A 26,358-nucleotide genomic window follows, 5' to 3' on the forward strand; every position below is an offset into this window, starting at 1 on the left:
GGGAAGTTATGCTGGGACATAATGCAGAACTGAACCCAAACTCTGAACTTGAAGGTGGTGGTGGTGGTGAGGGAGTTGTGGGGCTTGTGTTTCTCTCGATGTTCAGCACTGGGGAAGCTGCTGGTGAGAGTGAGGTGCTGTTGCTGCTTCCTAGTGAGATACAGCACAACTGCATCAAGGATGCAGCTGAAGAGTATAAGACAAAGGAACTGAATAAAAGAGTGGGAATCACTGATCTAACTTTTTTAGAAGATGTCACAAGTGGTGCAAACACAACACGAAGTCAATTATGGCAGGTCAACGCATGAATGGCCAACCAAGTTAAAATTATATGATTGCTTCTGGTAAAGAATTCAAACCTTCACTTTCACAGTTAATGCGCTTACAGAGGAAGTATCTTATTAGTAGTTTTGATTTTGCAGATGCGTGCCCAGAGAAAATACGGAATTATCAGTAATCCCATTGAATAAGACATTATATGTCATTTTGGGCAGGTCACCACCTGTGTTTAAGCTGTATATTTGCGCGGTTGTGTGCTTTACAACTGAAATCTAATGAGAAAGACCTACAAAGATTGTACCTTTTAGTGCATCCTTCATATCAAAGTAACAAGGTTGCTAGTGATTTTGACCCAAGCTGGGATTGCTGTTGTTTAGCTTTGTTGTTAGTAGCCAAGTTCTAGTAATTTTATTACTTGTCCAATATTTTATGATCAAACCATAGTCTAAATTAGCACCTTACCATGAAGAAAGATGTACATACCCTTTTAAACTGTGTTGTCTGATAACCGGTAAATCTTATGAGTGGTGAATTTGGGGTGGGATGGGGGGAGGGGGAGCAAACAAATCTGGGCTCAGTAAAAGGCAAAAAGCATTATTCCAGCTTTACATTACATGCTTTGGAACACATTAGTTTTAATTGAGCCCAGGAAGCAAAACTTTTACATTTATTCCCTTTAACATCTTGAAATCTCTCAAAACTGGAGGTAACCGTGCATAGTACACAGCTTTGGGGCAAGGACCATGCCTTCTGCTGTCATGATCTGACTGAGCAGCAGAAACTGCAGGCTGAAAATTGGATAGGAAGGGAAGAAGGAACTCATTTTCATGTAATTACCTTAGCTTTTCTTCTGGGTGTTTCCTGCTAAGCTCAGTAAAGGAAGAATGTCTGCAAACTGAGTTGGAGCAGTTGCAGATTGGTTTAATTAAAAACCTGAAATACTTAGCCATCATCAGCAAGATTCAGCCTGAACTGACTACAGTTAGCAAAAATCAGTCTTTGATCAGAACAGTTTTTACATAGAAATGGAATGAAATAATACAGAATACTGTCAAATAATTACTGAAGGTAATATCTGACCTAAATAGATGGTCTATAGTGCCAGCTTCACTACGGTAAGGAGTTACACAGCCTAACATGTAACACCTAGTCTAGGATTATGTCGTTTGTGCGCTGGCAAGCATAAGGCAGCCTGTAGAGTGCTAAGAAAGAGTAAGGTAGGCAAGGGCTGGCTGGGAAAGTCTCTGTGCCCTTTCTCAAGCGCCTGGTGGTGGTTGGTTATCTGCCTTCATGCTGCGCGGTTCTGGAGTTTCCAGTGGGACCGTGTGTGTCTCTCTTTGCTCTTCTTAATACAGTCCACAGCGGACCTTCCTCCTCGCTGCTCTCCTCGGAGCTGGAAATCCCGGTGCCTATTTCTGTGCCTGTTGAAGGTCTTTCATAAGGGTCACTGTGACATAAGACTTTCTCTTCTTGGCATTCTTGCCTGTGTGGAAACTTAAGGCTTTCATTGAAGAAGGCAGAAGCCATGCACTCAGCTGCTGTCTTAGCGCAAGCGCATAGTAGTTTCTCACACATGCTCCAACCAATACCTTAAAAAGAAGTTTTAGAATTAATGTGTGAAAGCAGTTGCAATTAGTCAACGTATGATTTGCCATGGAGAGATGAGCTTTTGAAAATAAAATTTTCAAATCTGCCTTGAATTTTAGTCTCCAAATTCACCTTTAGTCATCTAAATGGAAGCCTGCCGCCAAGGGGCTGGGCAGCTGACAGTCTGACTGGCTTTAGTTGAATTTGTGAATGTAAAGACACCGACAGCTGACTTCTGTCTCCAAGCATAAAATGTATGAATGTAGTTTTCTCTAGCCTGACCTGGTCACATGGTATAATAACCTTTATCTCAACTAGGAAAAAAAGCTTGGGTTTATAGTAAACATAGCTAACATTTTATAAGCCAAATTTTTCTTTCTATGGTCTATACTCGGCTCTAGAAGCTCACGGGCGTGGTGGCATTCAGTCTGTAATGCTTTGATACGCTGTCGCCAGGACACGAAAAATTTCCTCTAATACAAACTTACATTTTGGCTTATGATCAAAGCATACAACTTCAGATCTTGAACTGCTTTCTGCATGACATCCAAGCTTCTTAATTTGTTCCATACAACAGTGATGAGAGAAGCAGCAGCTAAAATAAATACCAGATGTAAATGAAAATTACTTACTCTTCCTGCATCACAGAGTACTTGCAATTATTTTATCTCTATTTTCAATGCCCATTAAAACTGAGAAATTTTAGTTTTCCTAAACTTTTTTTTTTTTTAGTTTTCCTATCATGGAAAAATCTTTTTCATAAAGAAGAAGAAAACCAACCCAAATCATTCCTACTTTCCTCCTATACCTGTTCCTACTTTCACTGCCTCCTTCCTAATTCTTTTGGTCTCCCACCCTTAACAACACTGTACGTTTTTAGGGTTTGGGTTTGTTGTTTTTTTTTTTTTTTCATCTGAAGACATATAATTACAATTGTGACTGTGACCTAATCTGCTGTGAGAAGCGTCTTCAAGTGTTTAAATATTGTTGGCTGAAAATGTGAAAATTGTGTGAGAGCCTGAGCCTTGACTAGCCTTCATCTAGTCTGTCATACCCAAGCAGTCTTACTTGTGTGCAAGTGTAGGAAAATGGTGTGTGCTGTATGTCGGTGCTATCCTTAGACCTGATGTGGCCCCAACTACTATGAACTTCCACACAGGGAGAGATTTTTCATTGTAGATATGATGCTCTCAGAGGGGATTTCTTTGCTTTGGTTGAATTCTCTGCATTACTCCAGAATTCTTCCTCTTTGTCACCCGTGCCATGCTGTGACACTCAGCCACGGCAGGGCTCTTGGCTGCAGCTCGGGCCGTGCTTCACTCCAGCTCTACTTTGTTCTAAAGGACAGTGCGGCACGGGTGTGTGTTAACTCTTCGCTTCATAAATCACTTTCCAAACCACCTCTTAGCCAAGTTTCACGGCAACCCTTATATCCTCATGTCTTTTGACATACTCTTCCTTCCGCTCTACCTACCTCCCATCATTCTCATTTCTTATTTTGAGTTAGTAAGTCCTCTCCATATCATTGATGCAATAACAGAATGTGTCTTGGTGACAATGGAGTATTTCAAGTGTGTAAGTGGAGATTTCCCGCCCCCCCCCCCCCCCCCCCCCGAATGCAATCTGCCTACTGGCACGTAGCTACATAAGGCCCAACAAAAAGCATTCTGATCCTTGTTGCTCCACAGGCACCCCAATAATACCCACAGTTAATGACAGATCATAGAAGAGCCCCCACCTGTCCAGTGCATCAGCAGGATAACCTCTTCCTTCTTGGCCACAGTAGCAACCATAAGACTCAAATTCCTCTGGGCATCGCTCAGTCAAACAGAACAGCATTTCTCCTAGCTGGGGCAGCTCCCTCTTCACTCTGCCATTTCCTCTCTCTTGCAGAAAGGTTAATCGCTCACATACTATAAAGCAAAAAATGTTATTTGACACATCATGTTTCCACTGTTTGGGAGCTCTCTTGTGATGATAGAAGTATTTTCAGAGCTATAAGAAACTTTTAAAGACAACATTTTACTATTTGTAAATTATTGTTCCAGTCCATGAACTGTGGCTCTTAGAATGCTACTGAGCAAGACAGCAGAAGGGGGGAAAATATTTAAAGGGGAGAGAGATCCCTATGAAGATATAAATTATAAGCCAAATTGTATTGCAATGAGAGTACTTTGCAGTCCTTTCTAATCCTTCATAGTTACATTTTCCTTCTAGAATATTCAAACCTAGCTCACTATTCAGTAGCTTCTGTCCTGGAGAATTCAGAAAATAGACTCCTAACTTCTTGTGCTTGCATAGTGATAGCTGGGCGATGACTGTGTAGTGCTGGAAGAAACAATAAATTTATTTTTTTAAAAAACTGAAATATAGTTCAATTTGAGCTGTGATGCCCCCAGCCCAAATGCAGGAGTGATCTGTTGTGATGGTTGCTGTGCTTAACGAGGTTTTGACATCTCCTTGTCCCAACCCTAATGCCTCTGTGGCTTCCTTGAGAGCAAACTGTGTTCCATATTAAGAAAAAAAGAAGTCAGGGAGTCATCTTTTGGGACTTTACCAAGGAAAGGACCTGAAGGGGCTAATGACTGGATAGTAGGAGAGAGAAGGAGGGCTGCTGTTCGCTGTGCATCCTCCTTGCCCCCATAAGTAATCCATCTTCTTTTTTGCATCTCTAGACTGACTCTCCCTGTTTCTTCCAAGGACAACCCTGGATTACTTCCCTGAGTAGGAAATTCTGCCCATGTGCCTGCTTGGATCTTTGCCTACTCAGTTCACTAAGAACGAACCCCGGGTTCATGCACTGCTAGGCGCTTTCCAAAAGCTGGTATTTTACAATGAGATTTTCCAGTTTGATGAAAGGCTGGGTTGATTCTTCATGTCTGCTCGTTTCCAGTTCTGGGATTGCTTCTCTCCATTGGGAAGCCTAACAAGATGGATAGGACAATCCATGAGTGTGGATTTACAGCAGTGACAGGTCTGAAATGTCTTGGGATCCTTGTGAACTCTGAGCAGGAGTTGGAACAAAATCAGAAATGGTGAGAAAAAAGCCAACTCCAGCAAGAATTTGGCAAGAGGTCTGTGAGGAGCAGGGGAAGTTCCTGTTACTGCTTCTGCTGCTTGTAAAATAAAGTTAACTCAAAGACATGATTAAATTGCTGCCTAAAAACAAAAGCAAGGGGAAACATTCACTGAGCTCATTTTAGACCCTGCACTGAATTAAAAATTTATGTATAAGCTAATCATAAATAGTTTCTGTAAGTGTTAATGATAGCACATTGGTGGAAGGTATTGAACTGTTGGAAGCTTTTGCAGGTGACTGCATCTCCTGCTGTTATTATAAATACCAATACACATGTGCTTGTCTAACTCCTTTAGAATAACTATAATCTCTATATTTAATATACACCTACATTTTAATACATAGGTAGCTGAACATTCCGTGAGATATAACTGTGAAAAAAATACTTCATTTACCTTTTCCTGCAGGTTCATCAGGTCCCCTGTCAGACAGTACCAGTTCTGGAGCTATTCCAGAAGAAGCTGTGCTCTGGCCAGCCATGGCAGGGCTTGTCTCTGGAGAGGGCATATGCATAGATTAGACTTGCAAAGGTAGAATAAACTCTCATTTCACTAACGTGCCCAAAAGTGCATATTCTGAACCATAATCAATTGGCAGTCTTCTAACGTTTGTTTAATTCATAGTTGGCAGACTGTTCATTAATGGTTAAGCTTTCCTGGTCAGTGTTTGACAGTGGACTGCCATTTCCAGTGCACTCAGCGTTCTGCACCCTATATTCTATGTAATCTATCCAGATTTAGGGAGAAAATATTGTTATTCTGCATATCTATGAGAAATGCTGATTTCTCAGATAGCTGTGAACAGGAGTAGGGGATTGCTATAAATTAGATTCAGTCTTTACTTGCCTTTTTCTTTTGTCCCTGCAGACGTGCCTGCAGGAATCTTCTTGGTGGGGACAATTTTGACTTGCATTGAGTTAATATCTCCTGAGAATGAGGCTGGGGAGGTGGTTATCTCTTCCGCTGGGACCACAGCTTCCATAAATCCATCCTGTTCTGAATAAGCAGGAAGAGGAAAGCAGAAGAAGACATGAGAAATAAACAGCAAGATTTTCATTTTAGATAGCTGGTCAGAGCAATATCCTCAGGCAGAACTTGTGTGAATTGATGGTCATAGAGAAAAAACATTCAAGATGAGAACTGGAAAAGCAAAGAGTATTCACATCTCTTGCCTTTCAGATGAAAAGACACTGGTTAAATAGGACCAGTTTAACTGCTGATTATTTTTTTCAATTTTATATGTTGCATACCGAGGTAAAGAGATGTGCCAGTTGCTGAAAATAATATGGCCACACTGAGAGATGAAGCACAGGTGAGATGTTATGAGATGTCACTTTGTGAGTAAAGGGCTTAAAAAAGGTGTCAGTTCACATGAAAGTACCAAAACTGAGAGCAGCATTGGTGAAGGCAGAAAATGATTTGATGGATGCAGAGCTGCGCAGCTGAAGGATTTACTGTCTTGTAACCACAAGGAAATATCAAGGGGAAAATAAGTTGAGGTTGAATAGAAGCATAACTTTAAGGAGACTCTTTATCCCAAAAATTAAGTGGGTATTTGTTTTTAGATTATCTGAAGCTTTATTGTTGAGCAGGAACGTTTTGTTTAATTAGGGCATTACTTAACATCATCCTTCTTTTTTAGCCTTTTTTATATAAGCTAACTTGTAAAAGAAAACACATCAAATGGAAATCAAATGGTTTCATTTTTTTTCTAAATGTCAATATGAAGAACATGGCATTTCACAAGCAAAAAATTTTGAAAATACTAGGGAGCACGTGTTTCCACATGTTCAAAGCCTTTCCTTTTGAATTCCTTGTCTGAATCTATTAATTGGATTAAACTCCCAATTCATTAAAGTTGTCCCTCTGATGTTCTGGCTTTAGTATGTCTTGAAAATAACCTGTCATAGGATAAGAGAATAGACTAAAAAATGGAAGTACTGCTAAGAATGCAATGAAGCCCATGAAAGGCTGCAGAAAGGGATCAATAGCAACACACTAGTTTTAATAGCTCAGCAAGGTGCACATTTTATGCCACTTTGCTTGACAGCGATGTGTTGAAATGAAAGTGATTCCTGCTAGCTGTAGAAAATAAAACTGGAGTTTTGGAAATTCTGCGCTTAGCTGAGAACAGATATTACAAATAATCTTCCTGGAGCCATGCAGATCTGCAACACAACACACAGATTTTCTGATCCATTCAGCTTAACAGAGGAGAACAAAAAACTTGGTAATTTTGACCAGTGCTTGGCACAGCAGTGCCAAACATCTGTGTTAGGGCTGGAGACAGGGATACTGTTCAGACAGTGTGATCAGAGTCAAAAAATGACTACTTTCTACTCTCCATATTCAGCGTTCCTTGATGTTTTTTTCTGGTGTATTTCAGTCTACCTGAACAATTCTTTCTACGTAAAAGCGGCTGCTGAAAACTTCCAGGTCTACCAAGGTGCTCCACTTCTAGCTGTAGCTACTGGTACGGCTGTGCTCAAAGCACTAACAAGTGCAAAAGCTGGAATAGGTTTTAGAGTGGGAAAGAATTCTGTGAAATTCTATACAATAAAGGAGGCAGCAAAATCAAAGTGAAGCCTTCTGGCAGCAAAGGCTATGAATGTAATTTAAAGGACCAACTATTATATCAGAAAACCTTACATGAAGAGATTTTCACAAATACCTGGATGCGGAGTGCAAATGAGTGGCTGGAGGCCGTGAACAGCTAATCCTTCTCAGTCTGGTTTTCTTGGTTGTGTATCTGCTCTCTGACCTGATCTAAATTTGATTCTCTGGCAGCCCTGTTGTCACCATGCATGGAATTTTAACTGTGATGCTTTTAGATGAAGTATTGCTGTGTCAACACAAAAGGAAAGCTGAGAGTCACTGACCTTTTATCAAGAGGACGGAGGGAGCAGGAGCTGTACCTCTGCGGTCCCTTGTGGTAACTGTACAAAAAACAGAGGCATCATGGTAGTGACCTACCAGCTGTATTTCTGCAAGGCATTTCTGGAGTGACTTTTACTGAAGACATCACAAGGCTTAAATAAATATCATGATTAGACTTGTTTTATAAGGAGGGTAACTGGGAGAAATGGAGCAGTTTGCTGGAGGATGTGCAGGTCAGTCAGAAGAACTAGAATTAATCTCCAGAAATCCTGTGCTGCAAATTTTTGGCTGTGACACCACAGCGCTTCATAAACCAAAATCAGTTTTCAGCTGGAGTTGAGAGTGCCTGATTCATCAACAAAAATATGATCAGTCTCTTACCTCTGGCTTTGGAAGCCCCCAGGACCATCTCACTGGGCTCAAAAGAAATCACTGTTGAAGACAGAAAATAGAAACTCGGAAATTAAGTTGCCAGCACAGACTCTTATGAAAAGTTAAGCTGCTGAGAAGAACTTTTTCAGCAAAGCAGGAAGACCCAGGCATTTCATGTATATTTTTCTTCTCAGCAGTTCACTGATTGTTGTAGACAAAGTGATCCTGATATTCTCATTGCTGTGTTCAAATAATGCGCTTTACGCTAACAAAGCAGCAGCATAATTGTGACTGAAGTGGCAAACTCAATATTAAATCCATCTGACAGACAAATACACTGAAGAGGATTAGGTCCAAAATCCCACTATTGCCCATGGAAGGGTGCCACATTTCTCGTGAACACCTTGTGCTTGCATTGGAAGTCAAGTATGGATGGGCAGCTACAAGGCCAAATACTTCCCTAACCGCTAACATATTCTTGGCATGATAAAATGATATTCATTTGTCAGCTACATTTTCATAAATTATAAACAGCCATCAAATTATGAAAAAAATTGTTGTCTCTGCATCTTTTTGGGTGTTATTAGGATCTTGTGATGTGAAGAAGAATGTCTTTGCCTTTGAATGAGCTTCTGAGTAGCACTTAGCTTTGGTTTAATGCAGTTTCCACAGCTGTCAATGGCAAAGCTCCTTTGGGCTAAAATGGGGAAACAACTAGTTAAATGGTAAGGGTTTCTCCAAATGTCTCCTTCAAAGTCTGACTAGCTGTGTTATCTGTGGTATGTTGTCAGCTTTCTAAAATTTCTAATACATATTTTTATCCCTTGGCAATATTTTGAGACTTATGATGAACCATGCACAAGTAATGGTTTTTTCAGGAAGCAGAAGATGCTACAGATGTGCAAGTACAGGTGCACTCACTCCTTCAGGCATTCTCAGTTAAGTGTTACCAAGCCTCCCAGAAGCAGCCAGAAAAACATGAACGAATATTGGAGCTGTTGTTAGGCAAGAACAAGAAACAGCTGGTAAAAGACCACCTTAGTAATACAGGAGAGGTATGAAGAAACAGCCAGCACTTAACTTAACTTGGCATAAAGCCTTTTCAGGTAGGTACCCTTGTGCCCATAGCACATTTTTAAATTTTTTTAAAAAAACTGTTAAAGTCTGAATCTTTGTTTCCTAAAAAAAAAAAAAAAAAAAAAAAAAAAAGGAAAAAAAAAGAAAGAAAAAAATCCATATGGTTTTTCATTATTCCAGATTCCCACTTAGGGCAATGGCTCAATTTGAGAAACACAGAGGAGCACACTACAGCTTGAAACCAGGTTCTTGATGTCTCAAAAAGTGCAACTTTCTACCTCTCTCCACTCCCACAAAATAACTCCCGTGTTTCCCCGAGTTGGGTGGTGGCTTGGTTGCACCCATCCCATGCACATTGCTTGTGTGCTTGGCAGACATGGGGTCTCCGTACGTGACACAATGGCTTTGCTTGTCATGGGGCCACATTACAAGAGTGCATCAGCTGCATTGGACAATGGGTGGTCCAAGACTGGTCCCCTTCTCTATTTCACTACTGTATGACTTGGCCTTCACTTAATATGTGTGCCCTCCCAGAGCCACGCAGGGCCTTGGATGACTTTTGTCCATGGCCTCATGTCTTGTGCCCACCACACATGTAGGAAGAGAATAGTTTTCTTCTCCCACAGCGATGTGATTTTATAAGCATTCTTCCTGAAGAAGATAACCATTGATTGTAGCGGGACAAAAATGAAGCTTGTCAAAAGAACCACTTGGTCTCATGGTTTAGGAACTCACTGAAGAGGCACCAGAATGAGAGGGACTTCAACCTGGACCTCTGCTTTGCAAGTGAATAAACCACCACACTGCTGGCTTTTTTTGCAATAAACCGTGCTCAATCTTTCCTTATGCTACTGCTTGATCTTGTATAATTAAACATCTCTTTAAAGACAAGAACTATGCAATTGGCTATGGGCCCAGTGGCTGGCACCCACACAGGACACCTCCGCCAAACAGCTCACCTGCTGCAACCTGTGTTCCCAGGGGAAAAAAGGCCTGGGTTTTGTTGTAGAGTGCTCTTTCTCAGCCCTTGGGAAACTTACTGGTTAAGCACATTACATGCACAAATTGAAAAATTGCACCTTCTCATTCAGTCTTGAATTTCATCACCAAACCATTCTATCTACTTTTGTATCAGCCCTTTTAGAAGGGCAGAAGGAAAGCAAACAGCTTATTCTTCTATTTTACTCTTTCAGCTTTTGGGAACTGAAACCAGTGCTTCTTGCACTGTAAGTTGCAAACCTTCTTCCACGGATGCAGTTGCAGCTTGTGTTTCGTCAGTCCCATGATGAAGGAACTCTGCAAAAACACAAACATTCCTACTGCAGAGAGTTATGGCTTAGAATGCTCATTAGACTGGATCTTGGTGTAACATGACCAGAGTCATGAGAATGGAACTTACTTCTAAATGGGATTATTATTGTGCTTTTTATGCTGTTATTACATGACATAAATACAGAAAGAGCAAACCTAATTATTGATAATTACGGTAGCAGTATTAAAGCCTTAATATGCAAAAAGTATAAAAGCCTATAAAGCCTTAGTATATTTATTCACTACTGATACTAAATTCTGCTCAGCAACGTACAGTACAATAAACCAAAAATCCCTCAGTCTCTATCACAAAGAGTTTCAACCTAAACAAGAGAAATTGGCTAGCAATCAGCATTCTTTAAATCCCCATTTCAGCAGGTACTTAAATGCATGGCCTATAGTGAAAGGATCAATATAAGAATTAAAATTTTAGCAAAAAACTTAGATGTTTAAATCCAGGTACTTGGCTAGGAATCTTGTTGAAGCACGGCCTTAAATGTGCATGCAAATAGAAAAGGATCCATCTGAAAATATTTTTAATTTGCTTTTAGTGTGTTTCTCTTTATAGTATTTCTAAATGAGATTCAATGTTCTCTTCTGAATTCCTTCTCAGACAGTGGAGTTATTTGGCTGAAATTTTCCCGTGCACCCGAGTAACTGCTTGTCACAAAAATGGTGCTTTGATTTATTAGGCTTTTTTTCTCTTCCTTTAATATTTTGACATCTTGCTAAAACATCTTTGCTTCTCAGAAAGGAATTCATAGCTTCTGAAATACTCAGGTTATTTTTCTGTGTATAAACTGGTCTCAATTTAATACACTCCAGTCAAGGAATTACAGAGATAAGGACATACCCTCCATATGAAGTGTCGTCAGCTCTCTCTTGCTGGTTGTTTCTGAAAAAAAGAAAGCTCTCTCATAGACTGAAGGGTAGGAAAGGGGTTTGTCACTCTTTAATCTGAATAGTAAAAATCAGGAGTTCATTGAATTTATTCCTATTAAAGCAAAGATTTAGGGAAATACATCTCAATTTCATTCGATCTTTTCTCTGTAATAAAGAATCTACCAAAATCTTTTTCCTAGAAATTTGTCAGAGTTATTATTTCTTTTTCAAAGTCTCAGCTGGACAGAACAGCTACACAGGAAGATAATAACATGAGTGAACACTAGATAAAAATGTTTCATTCAAAGGATTTTTTTTTTCCATTAATACAATCAGGAGCCTAAAATTAGCAGAGGTATTCAGTGAGCTAAAATTGAATCTACCTTTATCAGCAGTGGTAAAACCTGCATGATTTTCCTGTTAGCACCTAACAATTTCCCCTTTCTTTGTGATGCGTTGGAACTGCCATACTTTATATTAGAGCCATCTGATCCCAGTTAGAGATTACTGGCTTACATTAAACAATTTTCTGGCTTTGGTGCAAACTTTCCCTGGCATTTTCTTCTCCCTTGACCTGTTCACAAGGGGATGCATGCATCTGGCACATGGTATAGATGTGTATATCTGTCCTTAGCACTGGGATGTGTGAATACAAGCCAAAGGATTAGAAAAACTAGCATTGCTTTTTCACGTCTGTCTCAGCTTGGGAGTTCAAAGGTCCTCCCGCTGCCATGCTCTGATTGCAATCCATATGAATTAAGTTTTTAATCCAGCCCTGTTCCCACAGGACAGGTATTCAGCCTTGCAAGGCTGTAATTTCAGCTACAGAGCAGAGATCAGTGTATGACAATGGAGATAAATACCCCCTTCAGCTTCAGAGAGGATTTCTCCTTCCAAGATGGAAACCGAGTAACAGAGCGGAGTAGGTCTATTTTTGCTTTTCCAGTTAGTGTTTGCATGATTGAAGTGAGGATTTGAGCTAGCAATATTTTGGCAGTTTGACATTGCTGCTAGTGACCTCCGTGGGTCACTAATCCTCCCAAGGATCACCCATTCAGTCAGGTTGGCAGAAGCCTCACAAGGTTGGCAGCAGCTTCCCGCAATTATTATTTTTTTTTTTTTCAAATTCATATCTAACAGGAATTTCCCTGTTGCAGCCTGTGCAACTCCAGGAAGAGTCTGGCTCCATCTTCTCTACAAACCCCACTAGGTAGCGAGGACAGGAAAAACATCTCCCCTGAGCCACCTCCTCTTTCATCATGTGCTTCAGCCCCCTCACCAGCTCGGTAACCTCTCCTGGACTTGCTCCAGGACAGCAATTAGTCTACCTTCTTCTTCTCGCTTGGTATTCACTTGAGTAGCTGTAAATGGAAAGGACACATGAAACTGAGAACAGGACAGACTGCCAGATTTATTGCAGGAAAGCACCCAGCTGCTGCTTCATTCTTGTTGGGTCTAATTTGATGCCAGTGGAAAAACTGGCAGGAGGAGGCAGTCAATGTGATCCTTATTATTACCTGTAACCAGAGACGGACAGAAAGAGACGTCCAGCCCATTCAAGGAAGAGTTAATATGTGCATTCACAAAGCATTCAATGGCATCTTTGTCACAGTTGCAGAGAAACTGTTCACAGGGATCCCCAGACTCTGGAAAGAAAACAAAAATCCAAACAAGGTACTATTGAAAAATCTTTTCTGTGTCCTGCTTCTTCATCTTTGCAAGAACTGTGTCTATAATCATCAGTGCAAACCTATTGATACTGTGCTGCTTCATGTTAAACACAGTCAAGTTTCATAGTCCAATCCAGTTTCTGAAACGCCAACCTGGCATGGCTGGTGATAGACTTCTTGCTTGTGTTGTTTTTTTCTACAGAGTATCGAGGACTACAGAGCAGTACTTGGCTGCCTCTAGTTTTTCCATGGAAAACTTAATCTAGCTGGTACCAGCCTTGACATTTCACAGACTTCGTTAAAATATGTCTAAAAAACTCCTAACCTCATGAAATCACAGTCCACTACCCAAGCCTTTCATGCAAGCTGTGATTGCCTTCTTATAAAGGATATGAAACAGTTTCCCAGGAAATACCACCTTACCATTTCAAAAGCTTCTACCTTTCAGAGTTTCAAAAAACATTGACTTTCCATAGCTGTCATACTCATGTTCTGTATTTTTAATGGGGACTATTCTCCCCCTGCCCGCTCCTTTCTTTGCTTTGAACAAAATGTTATCTGATTATGGAAAGAGCTAAAAAAGTACTATTCACGTTTAATGCTCTTGGATCTTTATATATTGGCCTAAATAGCAAAAATGTTTTTAATTTGAAACAAGAAAGGGAAATTGTTTAAGCAACAATCTGAATCAAACTGAAAAGGTATTAGTTTTGGGATTCTGCTCCTCTTTGCTGGTATCCCACAATCATGTTCTATCATGCAGTCTGAAAGCCAATACTTGCAGAAAAATTCTATTAAAAACGATTAGGCATCAAAAAGCCCCACTCCACACTTGCCAGGACTGTACCAGTATTGCCTGGAGTAGCTCCTGTTACAACAGCATGGCCCCTGCCCTCTTTGGTTGTAGCTGAGGAGTGTACACAACACTGCAAACAAAGAATTTGATCCCTCAAAGTATACAAAAATCAGGCCTTCGAGCTTCAGAAGGGAACTTTTCCCAATCTGTCCCCAGCATCTGCTGCATTTCTGATGTGTAGAGACACCTCAAGTGATGCTTCATGGTCCTGCAGTCAGTGAAACCTCAGCAAGAGGCTGCCTGTTACAGGAGCCCTGGTGAGTTTCTAATTATTTGAATTCAGTTTTCCTGCCTAGTGGAGTGTTGATGCCTCTGTGTATTCTTGTCACAGCCCCTCCAAACTATCAAGCTGCAACAAGGTCTTTTTACCATCTCATACCAGCACACTCTTCATAGAGTGCCTCCACCACTTTCTCCTTGTCTTACCTCACCCAGGGTGTGTGTTCTCTCTCTCTTCCTCAGCTGCTCTCCCTTCACTGGCTCTCAACCCCTTCACTTAACCAGCCACAGCTGCACCTTATCTACATCAGCCAACCCACCACCCCTGAGGCCAGCCCACAGTTATATATTATCAATGCTAATTAACCCAGCTTCATTCCTCTACATATTCCTATTTCCATTCACCCCTAAGCAGAACACTTAATCCCTTAAAAATCCATAGATGGAGATAGTTTCTGCTTAATTTACATATGGCTTTTGGTAGATAGACCAGAATGAACTTCTTAGTCATGGTGAGGCTCCAATATTAAGCTCTTGTGATAGGTTAGTCTTACCACAGGTCAGGTTTTCAGTAGAGCAACTGACAGCATCTGTAGAAATCTTTGATGGGTCCCATGTGCACTCCATCTCCATTGCTTCCTCATAGCATTTGCGGTGCTGGAAACAGCATCTTAATGAAATAACACAGAGTTCACCAATTCAGTTTCAGTTCAAGATCAGGCTGCAATGCTTTCAACTTGCTTTTACACAAGAATGCCAAAGATGCCAAAGGAGAAAAAGGGGTCCTCAGTGAGGTCCCTTGACACAAAAAAGGCTGAGTACTGCTTTTCCCTGAGTCAGTCTAGTGGGATAAGTACGGCTGGATGCAAAACTTGGTGGTGGGAGCAGGTCTGCGTGCTGTGGGAGACTGCACATCCATGTCTGTCCTGCGGTGGTACCTGAGTTCTAACAAGGACTCTACAGGCAGTTTAAATGAGAAATCCACTACCACTGCCCAAATATCCACCCACAGCACTGTCAGCTTGCTGCCAAAAAGTCCCCCTCAGCTCTGCTCTAGAGGCCTCAGATCTAGTCCTGCCACCAGCTTTCTCACTGCAGATTTGGGGAACAACACAGAACCTGGCAGTCATGGAGGGTTAATGTCTCTGCAATGCCTTGTGAATCCCTGTGTCTCACTGAGACCATATAAATACAGGCAGAGTTACCCTCTGTTTCTTGTACTTTCTCTTCTATGCAACAATCAGAATAAAAATGCACCATTTAGCCATGGGAAGGGGCCACAAAATATTTTTCTCACACTGGGGTAAAGCATTTTTCTCCTACCACCACACAACAAAGTCTGTTAGAAGCCTTGCGTTTTCCTACACCCCGGCTGTCATGCAAACCTCCAATGCCTGCATGACCACTTTAGCTGTGAACAGCAATGGAAAGTCAACTGAAACAATAAGCTCTTCATCAATATTCTCTTCTCTTCAGCTCTTCTTGAGCAGACAAGTCATCTGCTTCTGTATTATAGGAGCATCTCTGTGCACTGACATCAGCTATAAATGAAACGCCAGTAAAATACTCAATCATCATTTACCTCATATAAAATTGTTATATAGCTTAAGCAGGCAGTTGCTGTTAGATTTAGACCGAAATATCCTCATTTCAAAGAAATTGACTCAGAACATGGGTCTGTTATTGAATTGCCATTGGTCTTGACCTTGCTGAATGCAAAGACAATGTTAATGCTCAAAGCCAGCACCTGCTGCCAGGAAGATGACGATGTAAGGAGTTAACTTTAGTTAAGTGCATGTGGCATTTTGTTAAAGACGCGGTGAATGTGTTATCACACACCACCCATGGCCCTGCATATGCTCGGAACCCACCAGCAGACAGAAGCACTCCTGCGCTGATCAGAGCAGGGAGCAAACACCTGCCCCTTGCAGGCTCCCTTCTAGGCTACACATTCACTTTTCTCACTTCCTATATTTAGGAAGCATTTAATATTTAATCACTTACTATATTAATAAGTAACTATTACACCTTTGAATTTGTCCTCACAACCAGGGAAGCAATCCAAGTCCTAACCATGATCAGACTTTTGACTTTGGTGAAAGGCATCAGCGATGAGGTTTGCTCAGGTTGCCAGCAGCGGATCAGAGCTCATGAATAGCGTCATCCCAGCCAATGAAGTTTCAGAGTCCAATTTCCTGCGTGCCAGTGTCTCTGCTGCTTGTTAGCAGCTTTTCTCCCTGCTGTGACCTGGTCTAGGAGACTGCAGGAGTGCATTGAACACAAGCGAGCGTGCATAGCATTCAGCAGAGAGGCCCTGAAGGTTCCTCCCCACCACAGACGCTACTGCGCCTTGTTTCAGAGGCGAGGCTGAAGTTTGTAATCTGCATCAGGAACAGGGTTTTAAACACACAGCTGATGAAACATGTCAAGACCCATTCCTATCTCTGCCTGAGGTTTAGTGAGGTGTCAGCACCTGAAAGCTCCTCTAACCGCATAATTGGTCTGATACAAACTCCCTGCAGTTCTTGTTTGTTTAGAGCATCACAATTGCATCAACACTTACTGCAACAGTTAACCTGAAAATTTACTTGCCTTCCCTGCGTGAGCAGGGATTGTAAGGCACAGATTGTTCTCTGGGCATGCTTCTCTTTCCCCATGGACTATGGAGGTAGACTAGGCTCCTAATGTAAATATGACACTTAGCTACTGTGGGAAAAGGTTGGGCTTATGGGCACAAACATTTTCCAATGCCTTAAAAACCTACAGTGTGATGCTCAGCCCTTTTTTTTAATGGAAGAGACATGGCAGTGATAAAATCCAAGGTTTGAAAAACTAGTTTCTAAGAAATAAAATTCACAAAACAATTGCAATGCTGTAGGAACTGTGTCTGAGAAAGACACGTAGCAGCCACCTGTTTGGGGACTTTCTTGAACCAAGGGCATATCTGTGTCAGTGGCAAAACAATAATCAGTCTCCATTTACTCCAAACTGCATTGAGGTTGCCATGCTGCTAAGGAAATATCACCGCAGGGCTGCTAACCAATTTGTAAACACAAACTGATTCTGTGGACGTTTCTCAGGAAAAAAAACTGCTGATAGACCATTCTGCTGTTTCTGTATTTATGCTGCCCTGCATTAAAATGAAGCTGAGTGAAGCAAAAGCCCAGGTGCTCAGCTTTTTGGGTATCAATCCACTGAACTGACTTGAGCTCTCGTTTTAGCACATCACCAGGATTGTTCAGAAAACCTTTCATAAGAAGTCTCATGGCTTTTTTTCTGGTAGCAGGGTTAGATCTTCATTTTCCCAACCCATGCTGCAAAGTGGATGGATTAATTTCCATTTAGCTATAGGCATTAGCCCTTTTTGAGCCATTGCTGTCTTCACTCAGGGAATTGATACATTGCTGGAAAAACTTTTTTTTTTTTTTCTGTTTAGACATGATGGATCTTGATTCTCTTTGAATTTCTTTTCACATCTCCTGCTGGCATAAGTGAACAACCAGTTGATTGTCCTGGTCTGAGGTTACTTTTTTTCTCACTAGCCTAGTCAGGGTCTGGGGCAGTATCACTCCAAAGCACAGAATGGAGTTTGGATGGTTTTGCTCCTGGTGCATGGTACTAGGAGAAGCCATTGAGCTACAGTGATCTCTGTGCCTGGATGCTCCAGTGTCTTACAACCTCAACGTGTACACAGGTAATCTACTGAACCTCCTAACTGCCACTTGAAGTCATACTTCGCTGTAACCTGATTATATTGATGCTTAAACCTCCCTCATATGCCAACGCTTTCATTATAATCCACTACGAGCTTACATTGCTGGTGTATTACACAGGTTCCAATACCACCAGTTTGATAAGACTGTAAACCCACTAAACTGCTCTCCCAGCCACCTTATTAAAAGGTCCTCCAGTTTTAGGAACCGATTTAAGTGCAAGACACAATTCCCCAGTACAACAAAATTACATTTTGTTCACAAAGGTCTGTTCCAAATTTAGAGGCCCCTGGGTAATGTATGTCAAGGAGATGGATATAGTGTTTATTTACTCTGTTGCATTAGTGGCCACTCTTTGCAACCAGTTTAAACCAGCTGCACCACCAGAATTGCACTGGTGGAATTACATGCAGGTGTGGGGTACTCTGCTTTTATCTGTAGGCTGGGAATATTTCTCTGCATCAAAGTGTGGGAAAATAAATAGACAGTCTGAACTAGGAGAAAAAAAAGAAGCACGTGGATCATTACATGCTGTAGATTATAACCACCTCGACTTCATCTGTTTCCAAGCCATGCTGTAAGGCAACTGGTATGGGGTGTTGGCCCAGCAAAAAGATAGTGCTCACCAGCAGGTAGGAATAACACAGGGCAGGGCTGAAGTTATCTTTTGTAGGTCATATCAGCTATTGAGGTTGCAAGTGAGGGATCACTAGATTCAACAGGGCAGGATGGTGTGGGACTTGCCCTCTGAATAAATCTGATTTTTTACAACTGTTGTTAAATCGTTTAGGCAAGTGTTATGCTTCAGGTCATCAGAGCATGAGGGCACTGACAGTCAGGGACATCTGGATAAGACTTACTCGTCAACTTCATCCACAGGGAGCCCTTCCATCTCAAACCGGCAAGAGCAACCATAGTCTTCAAAATCCCTGGGACAAAAGCCAGTAACACACTTCATTTTGTTCACAAAGTTGAGCAGGGCAGGGAAGTTAGTGAAGATGGACTGTAACCACGTGAAGTGAGAACCCAGGCAGTCTGGAAAGAGAACAGCCATTAAAAAATTCACTGTAAATAGGGGTGAGCCAGGAGTGGGTCACACATGGGTGACACTGACGTCAACACAGAGCCTGAACAAGGCAGTAACACAGGGATGCTGAGCAATCCTTGACGCTCAGCAGTATTTAGTATGATAATATTCTCTGGGGAAATCTACAGCCTCAAAAATCCCTGTTTGTTTTCAGTGTATATAAAAGGAAACTCCATGGGATTTCTGTTCAGTGCTCACGTGCAGCTGGAACACATACTTACCAAAAAACAATGCAACACTTCCCACATTTTGAAAGACTCCATTGAAGAATGTGACATTGTCTAAATAAAAAAATAAACAAACCACATTTCTTTTAAAAAAATTACACGACAAGAACTGACCCCAGACTGCCCCTGGTCTTGCTTCCATTGTTAAACCCTTTTGAGATAAGAGTTACTAGCTATTTGCTAACAGCACACTTCCCTGCAATGCTTCTGGAGTACAAGTGATTCCCCACTGGCATGCAATACTGTGGAAAGTAAAGCTTAAACCATTCTTACTCAAAATTCTTTCAGGCGCGTTAAGAAGCTCTGGCAGGAACGCTGGTGGCTCCAATTCTTGCCCACCTACCTCAGCAAAAAAAATTGAGGAGAAAAGATGTTTAAACAAATAAATAAATAAAAGCAACGAACAAACAACATATACTTCATTGTGACATGTACTCTGCAGGCATTTTGAATACCACCCTACACGAGCAAGCTGACTTATTAAAGCCATGAAACACTCCGTCCGCACGCAGAAAAACCCAGAAGCGTACTGGTAAGTCACATTAACTTCAGCTTAAAAATCAGTCCTCTGTTAAACCGAGGTATTGCTAGTGAGGATGTGCTAACCCTTGTACTCCTGTGCTCTTCTGAACAGTAGCACTTACTGGGATGTATCAGTAGAATTCTATAAAATTGTTTTAGTTGCCCGATACTTTCATTGTCCAGAACGTTTCTACTCTGTAACCCTGTGCTCTTATTTGAAGCAGGTTATTTGAAGTCAAGAGGTTTGAGTTTTCTGATTCCTTATTACCTGTTGCCTTATTGCCTCTCTTCCTATCACTATTTCTTCCTTAACTTAATTATCTACTTTTCCTTGTGAAGATGCTGTTGTATATTTTCTAGACATTTATCTTTTTACTGTTTGCCATTACCTGAATTAGGGTGAAACCTAATACTTATTTTCTCCCTTCCCATTTATATTTCTCCTTGTTCTTATCTTTTGCATGATTTTAAAAGAGATTTTAGAAATTTGGATTTATTTATATTTCATCTTTCTCTTTTTCTTTTTTTTTTTAAAGGTCATAAGTCAAGGGTATTTATGAGCTCAAGCATCTAGAAATAACTCAGAATAACTGGCATTAGGAAAGCTGTCCATTTTCTCTGAATCTGAAAAGAATTCAGAATCTGAATCTGAAAGATTGTGGGAAAGAGTTGACAATTATCTTGCTATTCTGTTGCATTTTCCTGCAATAAATGTAGGTGTAAGAGAGTAAAGCAGAGTAGTGGATTCTTTCGATACAAGGCTTAACTCTCTGTTTAGCAAAGGGTTAGGAAAGAATAGAACTTTTTTAGATTGTAAATAAGTGCCTTCTCAGGATGTCTACAACTTTTCTGTAGTGAACAAGATGATCATGGTAACAGTCATAAGCCTCCAGCAATTCATTTCTCAACTTTAGGGGCAGAATATGGATATGAGATTGAAGGAGGCAAGGAGAGGTGCTTCCTCTGAAGTTATTCTTTCCCTGAAAGTCTTGCTTACAACAAAAATCTTTCAGATGAACAGCAATCAGTTAGAAGTGTCCTTCATCAAAGCAAGGTCTGAAGGGAACTGACTGTTTTCCACAAACCAGAAAAGGTCTCCCAATAAATGCTGGCCTTTTCACAGAACTGAAACAAGTCTGTTGAAAGCTTGATGGCCACGAGGAATTAAGATTCAAGCAAAATCATGGTGTGCCTTGCAAAATTAACAGCACTGCATGCTATGCGTTCAATCACATCCTTGCTAAAGAAAAACTGCCCCTTATTTTCTGGCTTAACACCTATATCTGCTCTGCAATGACAAACATCTCTCCCCCAAGGCATGTTCTATCATCAAGTGCATCTAGAGCCAGATTTTGACAGGCTGCATAACACCATGGCTCAAACACAGTGTCTGTTGATGAATAGCCCTTGATCATTTAGACTTTTCAGCAAAATTTTGGAAAACATGAAAATCCCATTGAGTTGAAATGACACTGAGGAGCATACTGATAAAGCCACGTTACAGAACTGCTGGAAGTTGTGATTGCTCCAGCATCCTTCAGTTGCTCTTAGTTCTTCTCAGAAAATTTAATTTGCACACACTCAATTAACACATAAATGTTTGAAGCGCCCATGGAGAAAAATCTCTCCCACAGGGTCAGCAGCTTGGTAAACCTTTGGCTCTTACAATCCTTTCATTACAAAGAACGGTATTTCTAATTGTCACTGAGTCAAGATCAATGGACCACTGTTTGCTAACAAGATCACTTAATTTTGTTTAAATTGGGGGGCAGGAACAAAGAGACAATGCTTTCTGGATGAATTATTCTCTTTTCTTTTGCTACCATGTCTTTTGGGGCTATTGGTCCTACATCATTCCCTGTAGAGCCAGAGAAAATTGCACTACAAAAATCAGTCCTTTAAACCTCAGAAGCCCCTGGGGAGGTCAGCTTCTCTCGCCTTTCTCTGAAACCTGCTAAATGACTTGGCATATGTCCTGAGGAGACCTGTGTGATACATCAGCTCTTGGGCTTTCCAGTAGTATATCTTATCCACAGAATGTCTTTCAACATTCAGATACATGTAAAAATGTTTCTGGACTGTGTCTGTGATGCTGCCACTCCGACAACACTTTTCTGAAGTGTTATTTCAAAAAAGCCCATTAAAAAAACTATCAGTGCACCTCCAGTTATTTTGGTTTTGTTGTTTGTTTTTTGTGGGGTTTTTTTTGCAACTGTGGCTAATTAAAATGCCATAACATAGGGCATGAACACAGTTACAATCTTCAGGGAGTGGAAACCTTGATTGTGCAGGGAAAATTCAGGGTGCAGCAAACCCTACCTATTTGATTTATTCAAGGTAAATCACATCAGCTCCTCACAGAGATGCTAGTTCATGCACGGATATTTGCTTCAGCCAAAGCAGAGATCAGCAGAATAGATCCCACAAAAATATTAATCAATAATTCTCTCGAAGCCTAAAAATGGTAACATTTTAAATCTTTGTGCTCAGATTGTGCATAGCTGGGGGAAAAGCATATGAAACTGTGGCACAGGCTTTGGAGGTTTGAGAGGAAATATCCTTCAAATGTTATGTCAGAAAAATTTCTGAGTGTGCAGATATTTCTGAGTGCACCAGATATTATCAATATATACAATCCTCTTTACACCTGGGGACTAAATACCCCTTTATTTTTTTTTAAATAAACAGTGTAGTTATTTTGGTATTCTCTGTTACTGCAGTAGTAAGTGCTGATGTTCTTGCTAATTTCTATTCGTATAGTAGGAGTCTTCAGGTTCAGCTTCATCAATGTATTTTAGCCTATGTGTTTTGTGTTAGACCTGGTGCTGTACCGACTTCTAGTGCACACACCACCTTAGAAGAGAGGCAACTGGTGAAGTTGAAGTAGGTCAGCGCAGAGTTTTGTCTATGCCAAGATGCTCAGCTTCCTTTTTCCTTGGGAAATAACCCCATGGAGGGACCAGAAACGGTGTTAGACTTTCAGGCGTCTTCACCTGCACACTGCTACTCTTAATGACATTCTTACATGGTGCAAGGACTGAAGAAATTTGAAATGTTTGCCTATGCCTGTCGCTGGAAGCTCATTCGCTCACTATAATAGTATCTAAGGAGTTATATGAAAATAACTCCAAGACTATTAGTAAAATTTGAAGGAGGAGCATTAGCTGAACATGAGTTATGTTTCAGGATGCACTGAATGGCTTGGAAAATTTAGACAATACACTTCTATTTAACGAGTAGAATCTCTTTACATGTAACTTGTAACTATTTTAGAGTCCAAAGGACTTAAATAATGACTAAATGCTGGCAGAAGGGAAGTCACAGTTTTTTTGGTAATATTTTTAAGCCCACTAAATGTTTCTTGTTTCACTACAAGTCCTGAGAAAAATATAAGTACTCCACAGATAAACTTATGTAAATCCATTTGGGCATTGAATAACTAGGTTTGAGGGGACAGAAAGCACGCTTCTAAATGATTGTTTCTAAATGCACATACTTAAAGTATTATTTAGGTATAAATGTCAAATAATCATAAAAATATATTGCCACTTACCACTGTGTAACACCATCGACATAGACACCAGCAGGAATAGAATCATTTTTTATCTAATCCAAAGACAAGAAAAAGTCACACAGCAGACCGGTATGCCTGGTGAATTAAGTGAAATATTAGGCAGAATGTTATCTCTTGAATCTGGGAATGGGGAGACATCAGCTTAGAAAATCACCCTTTTGTAGCCTGGCCATATTTCTCCTTGATGCAATTCAGTTTTTACCCTTATCATACTAAATGCACATATTAAAGCAATGATGAACCTTATTAATCCTTCAGATTTCATCAATGATGTTCTCTATAAACCTGACAAATAATTGTTTTGGTATTACTTTAGGTGAGTCAACAGGCTCTGCTAAAATACCATAGACAGGGAAAGTCCATTTTGCAATAAAATGGTGTACTTGAAGTTTCTTTTCTTTTGCAAACAATTTTCACATCTTACTTGATTTAACAGAATGTTTAAACAATTCTTCACATTATGTTTAAATGCAGATATTGTGAAACACTCTGTAAATGAAAAGACATTCTGGGATTACTTCTATTGAACCCAGTTAATCTGCAGTCCATTATATAATTTGCTTCACATCACAAAGATATCTCCCATTTTGTAGTTGACCATTTAATCTGTGTTGAGACTGATCTAATGTATCATATGTTTACACTATGTTGTTTGATGATCTTCAGGTTCTGGGTGTGCTTGTCCTTACGGAAACGTGTGCACAGAATTCTGAAGCAAAAAGCCTTACACTAGCATGCATCAAATGAGACAATAGACTGGTTTTGAACTACAGTCATTGATTACCCTAAATTAAGAATGATTTTCTAAGTAAGTCAGGCAGGGAATTTTTTACAGCCAAATAACTGAACATTTATTCATCAGTTTTCAAATATGTATTTACTGCATCATCTACTACTGCGATTATCTGCTCCCCTAAGATCAAATATTGCACTCATTTCTACTAATAGATCTTGTAATATTTCACCAGGAAGTGAGGTTATAAATCTAACAGCTCTAAATATTTATAGTCTATCCCGAATCTCTTACCTAAACTTTAGTCTACAACTCCCCAGTCCCAAACAGCTGATACTGCATTGTCTTCTTCCTGATTCCCATTTTACAGAGTACATCTAGAAAGGCTTACCTTGAGGAATATTACTCGAAAGCAGTTGGATGGAGGACAAATGGACTTCAACAAAGTCAGTACTAAGCGATTTATACCCACCTGGATATAGACCTCACCCATGTGATCACTTCCTTTATCAATCCCACTTCAACATTTATTAATTAATTCTTCCATGAGATTCCTGAGAGTTATTATGCCCACAGTGTATCTTAGTAATATAGCTCCAGCCATGTAAAGGATCTATACTGAGAAGTCTGTTCTGCAGGTGCATTCACCATATAGTAACTTCCCCTAATACTCTTGGCTGTAATTAAACAACAACCATCTCATTGTTATTAATCACTCACAAAATCTCTGGGGCATGTGAATATGGCTTTAATAGCTTAGCAAGAGGTAGTGTTCAGTGATGAATGATGAGTGAAAATGTATACAGCTTTGAACACTGGCATTCCTCAGGGTTGAGTATCCTGCTCTCATCTATCCACGGCGGCTCTGTTCCAAGCTGACTGAAATCCAGGGCAAGGTTGAGTCACTGAGCCTTGGGAAGGCTTCTCCCCATCACTTCTGCCAGGGGCAGACACAGCTACCCTTCAGAGATGCCATCAACAAAAGGCAAACTGTCCACTGAGTTTTAACACGGAGAAGTGAGAAATCTGACAAGTTGGGAATTGTAAAAGTATGTGAACAAAAGGCTTGCCTCCTCCAAGGCCCTGGGAGCTGCACCGTCTTCAGAAAGGCCTTTGATGCTGTCTCCCATAAGATCCTCGTAAAGAAGCTGTTGGTAAATGGGCTGGATGAGCCCAGTGAGGAGGGTTGAAAAGTGGCTGAGTGACAGGGCCCAGAGGGTGGTGGTCATGGTACAAAGCCTAACTGGAGGCCAGTGACTAGCGGTGTACACCAGCGGTCAGTACTGGGTCCAGTCTTGCCTAACATCTTCCTTAATGAGCTGGATGCTGGGGCAGAGTGTACCCTTGGCAAGTTTGCAGATGACACTGAACTGGGAGGAGCTGCTGATACACCAGAGGGTCGTGCTGCAGCCAGTGGGACCTTGACAAGCTGGAGAAATGGGCCAACAGGAACTTCATGAAATTCAACAAGAAGTGCAATGGCCTGCACCTGGGGAGGTAAAAGCCCATACACCGATCTAGGCGGGGGGGGCAGCCAGCTGGAAAGCAACTAGGCAGGAAAGGTCCTAGTGGACACCAAGTTGAACCTGAGTAAGCAGTGTGCCCTTGCAGCAGCGAAGGCTAAAGGTATCCTCGGCTGCATTAGGCAAAGGATTGGCAGCAGATTGAGGGAGTGGATCCTTCCCCTACCCAGCACCGGTGAGGCCACATCTGGTGTACTGTGTCCAGTTCTGGGCTCCTCGGTATGAGACAGACACGGACAAACTTGAGAAAATCCAAAGGGCTACAAAATTATTAAGGCACTAGAGCATCTCTCATATGAGGAGGGGTTGAGAGAGCTGGGACTCTCCAGCCTAGTGAAGGCTCAGGGGGATCTCATCGATGCCTATAAATACCTGAAGGGAGGGTACAAAGAGGATGGAACCAGGCTTTTTTCAGTGGTGCCCAGTGAAATGGCAAGAGGTGATGGGCACAAACTGACACACAGGAGGTTCCCCCTGAACATCAGGAAACACTTTTTTACCATGAGGGTGGCTGAGCACTGGCACATGTTGCTTAGAGAGGTTGTGGAGTCTCTTCCCTGCTTTCCTCTGGAGATATTCCACAACCATCTAGACATATTCCACCGCCATCTAGACATGTTCCTGGGCAACTGGCTCTAGGTGGCCCTGCCTGTGCAGGGGGTGGACCAGATTCTGTGATTCTCTATCGATTCAGTACTGACATGTTGTCAGGAAAAGGACAGGGTCCAGTCATACCATTTCTGTAACCAGCCCTGTCAAAAAAATTTAAAA

The 26,358-nt window shown here is 41.1% G+C and overlaps 1 protein-coding gene across 5 annotated transcripts; it reads right to left on the reverse strand.

Moving 5' to 3' along the window:
- Positions 1-1,179: 1,179 nt before the first annotated feature.
- OC90 (otoconin 90) lies at positions 1,180-24,758 on the reverse strand. Of its 5 annotated transcripts, none has more exons than XM_040588441.1 (16): positions 24,537-24,758; positions 23,311-23,406; positions 19,509-19,574; positions 19,230-19,289; positions 18,782-18,956; positions 14,763-14,878; positions 12,981-13,109; positions 11,435-11,476; positions 10,510-10,566; positions 8,203-8,253; positions 7,824-7,880; positions 5,791-5,940; positions 5,341-5,439; positions 3,605-3,779; positions 2,355-2,461; positions 1,180-1,868 (listed from the first exon to the last, which is right to left on the reverse strand). In XM_040588441.1, exons 2-16 carry the CDS (start codon positions 23,354-23,356, stop codon positions 1,558-1,560), a joined length of 1,641 nt encoding a protein of 546 aa, XP_040444375.1. In that variant the 5' UTR covers positions 23,357-23,406; positions 24,537-24,758; the 3' UTR covers positions 1,180-1,557. The 5 variants fall into 5 exon arrangements, with proteins under 5 accessions (XP_040444375.1, XP_040444374.1, XP_040444376.1 ...); XM_040588440.1 differs by lacking the exon at positions 24,537-24,758 and adding an exon at positions 24,456-24,528; XM_040588442.1 differs by lacking the exon at positions 24,537-24,758 and adding an exon at positions 24,359-24,377.
- Between the last annotated feature and the right edge of the window lie 1,600 nt (positions 24,759-26,358).

Source organism: Falco naumanni, chromosome 3, assembly GCF_017639655.2.
Source record: "Falco naumanni isolate bFalNau1 chromosome 3, bFalNau1.pat, whole genome shotgun sequence".
NCBI lineage: Eukaryota > Metazoa > Chordata > Aves > Falconiformes > Falconidae > Falco > Falco naumanni.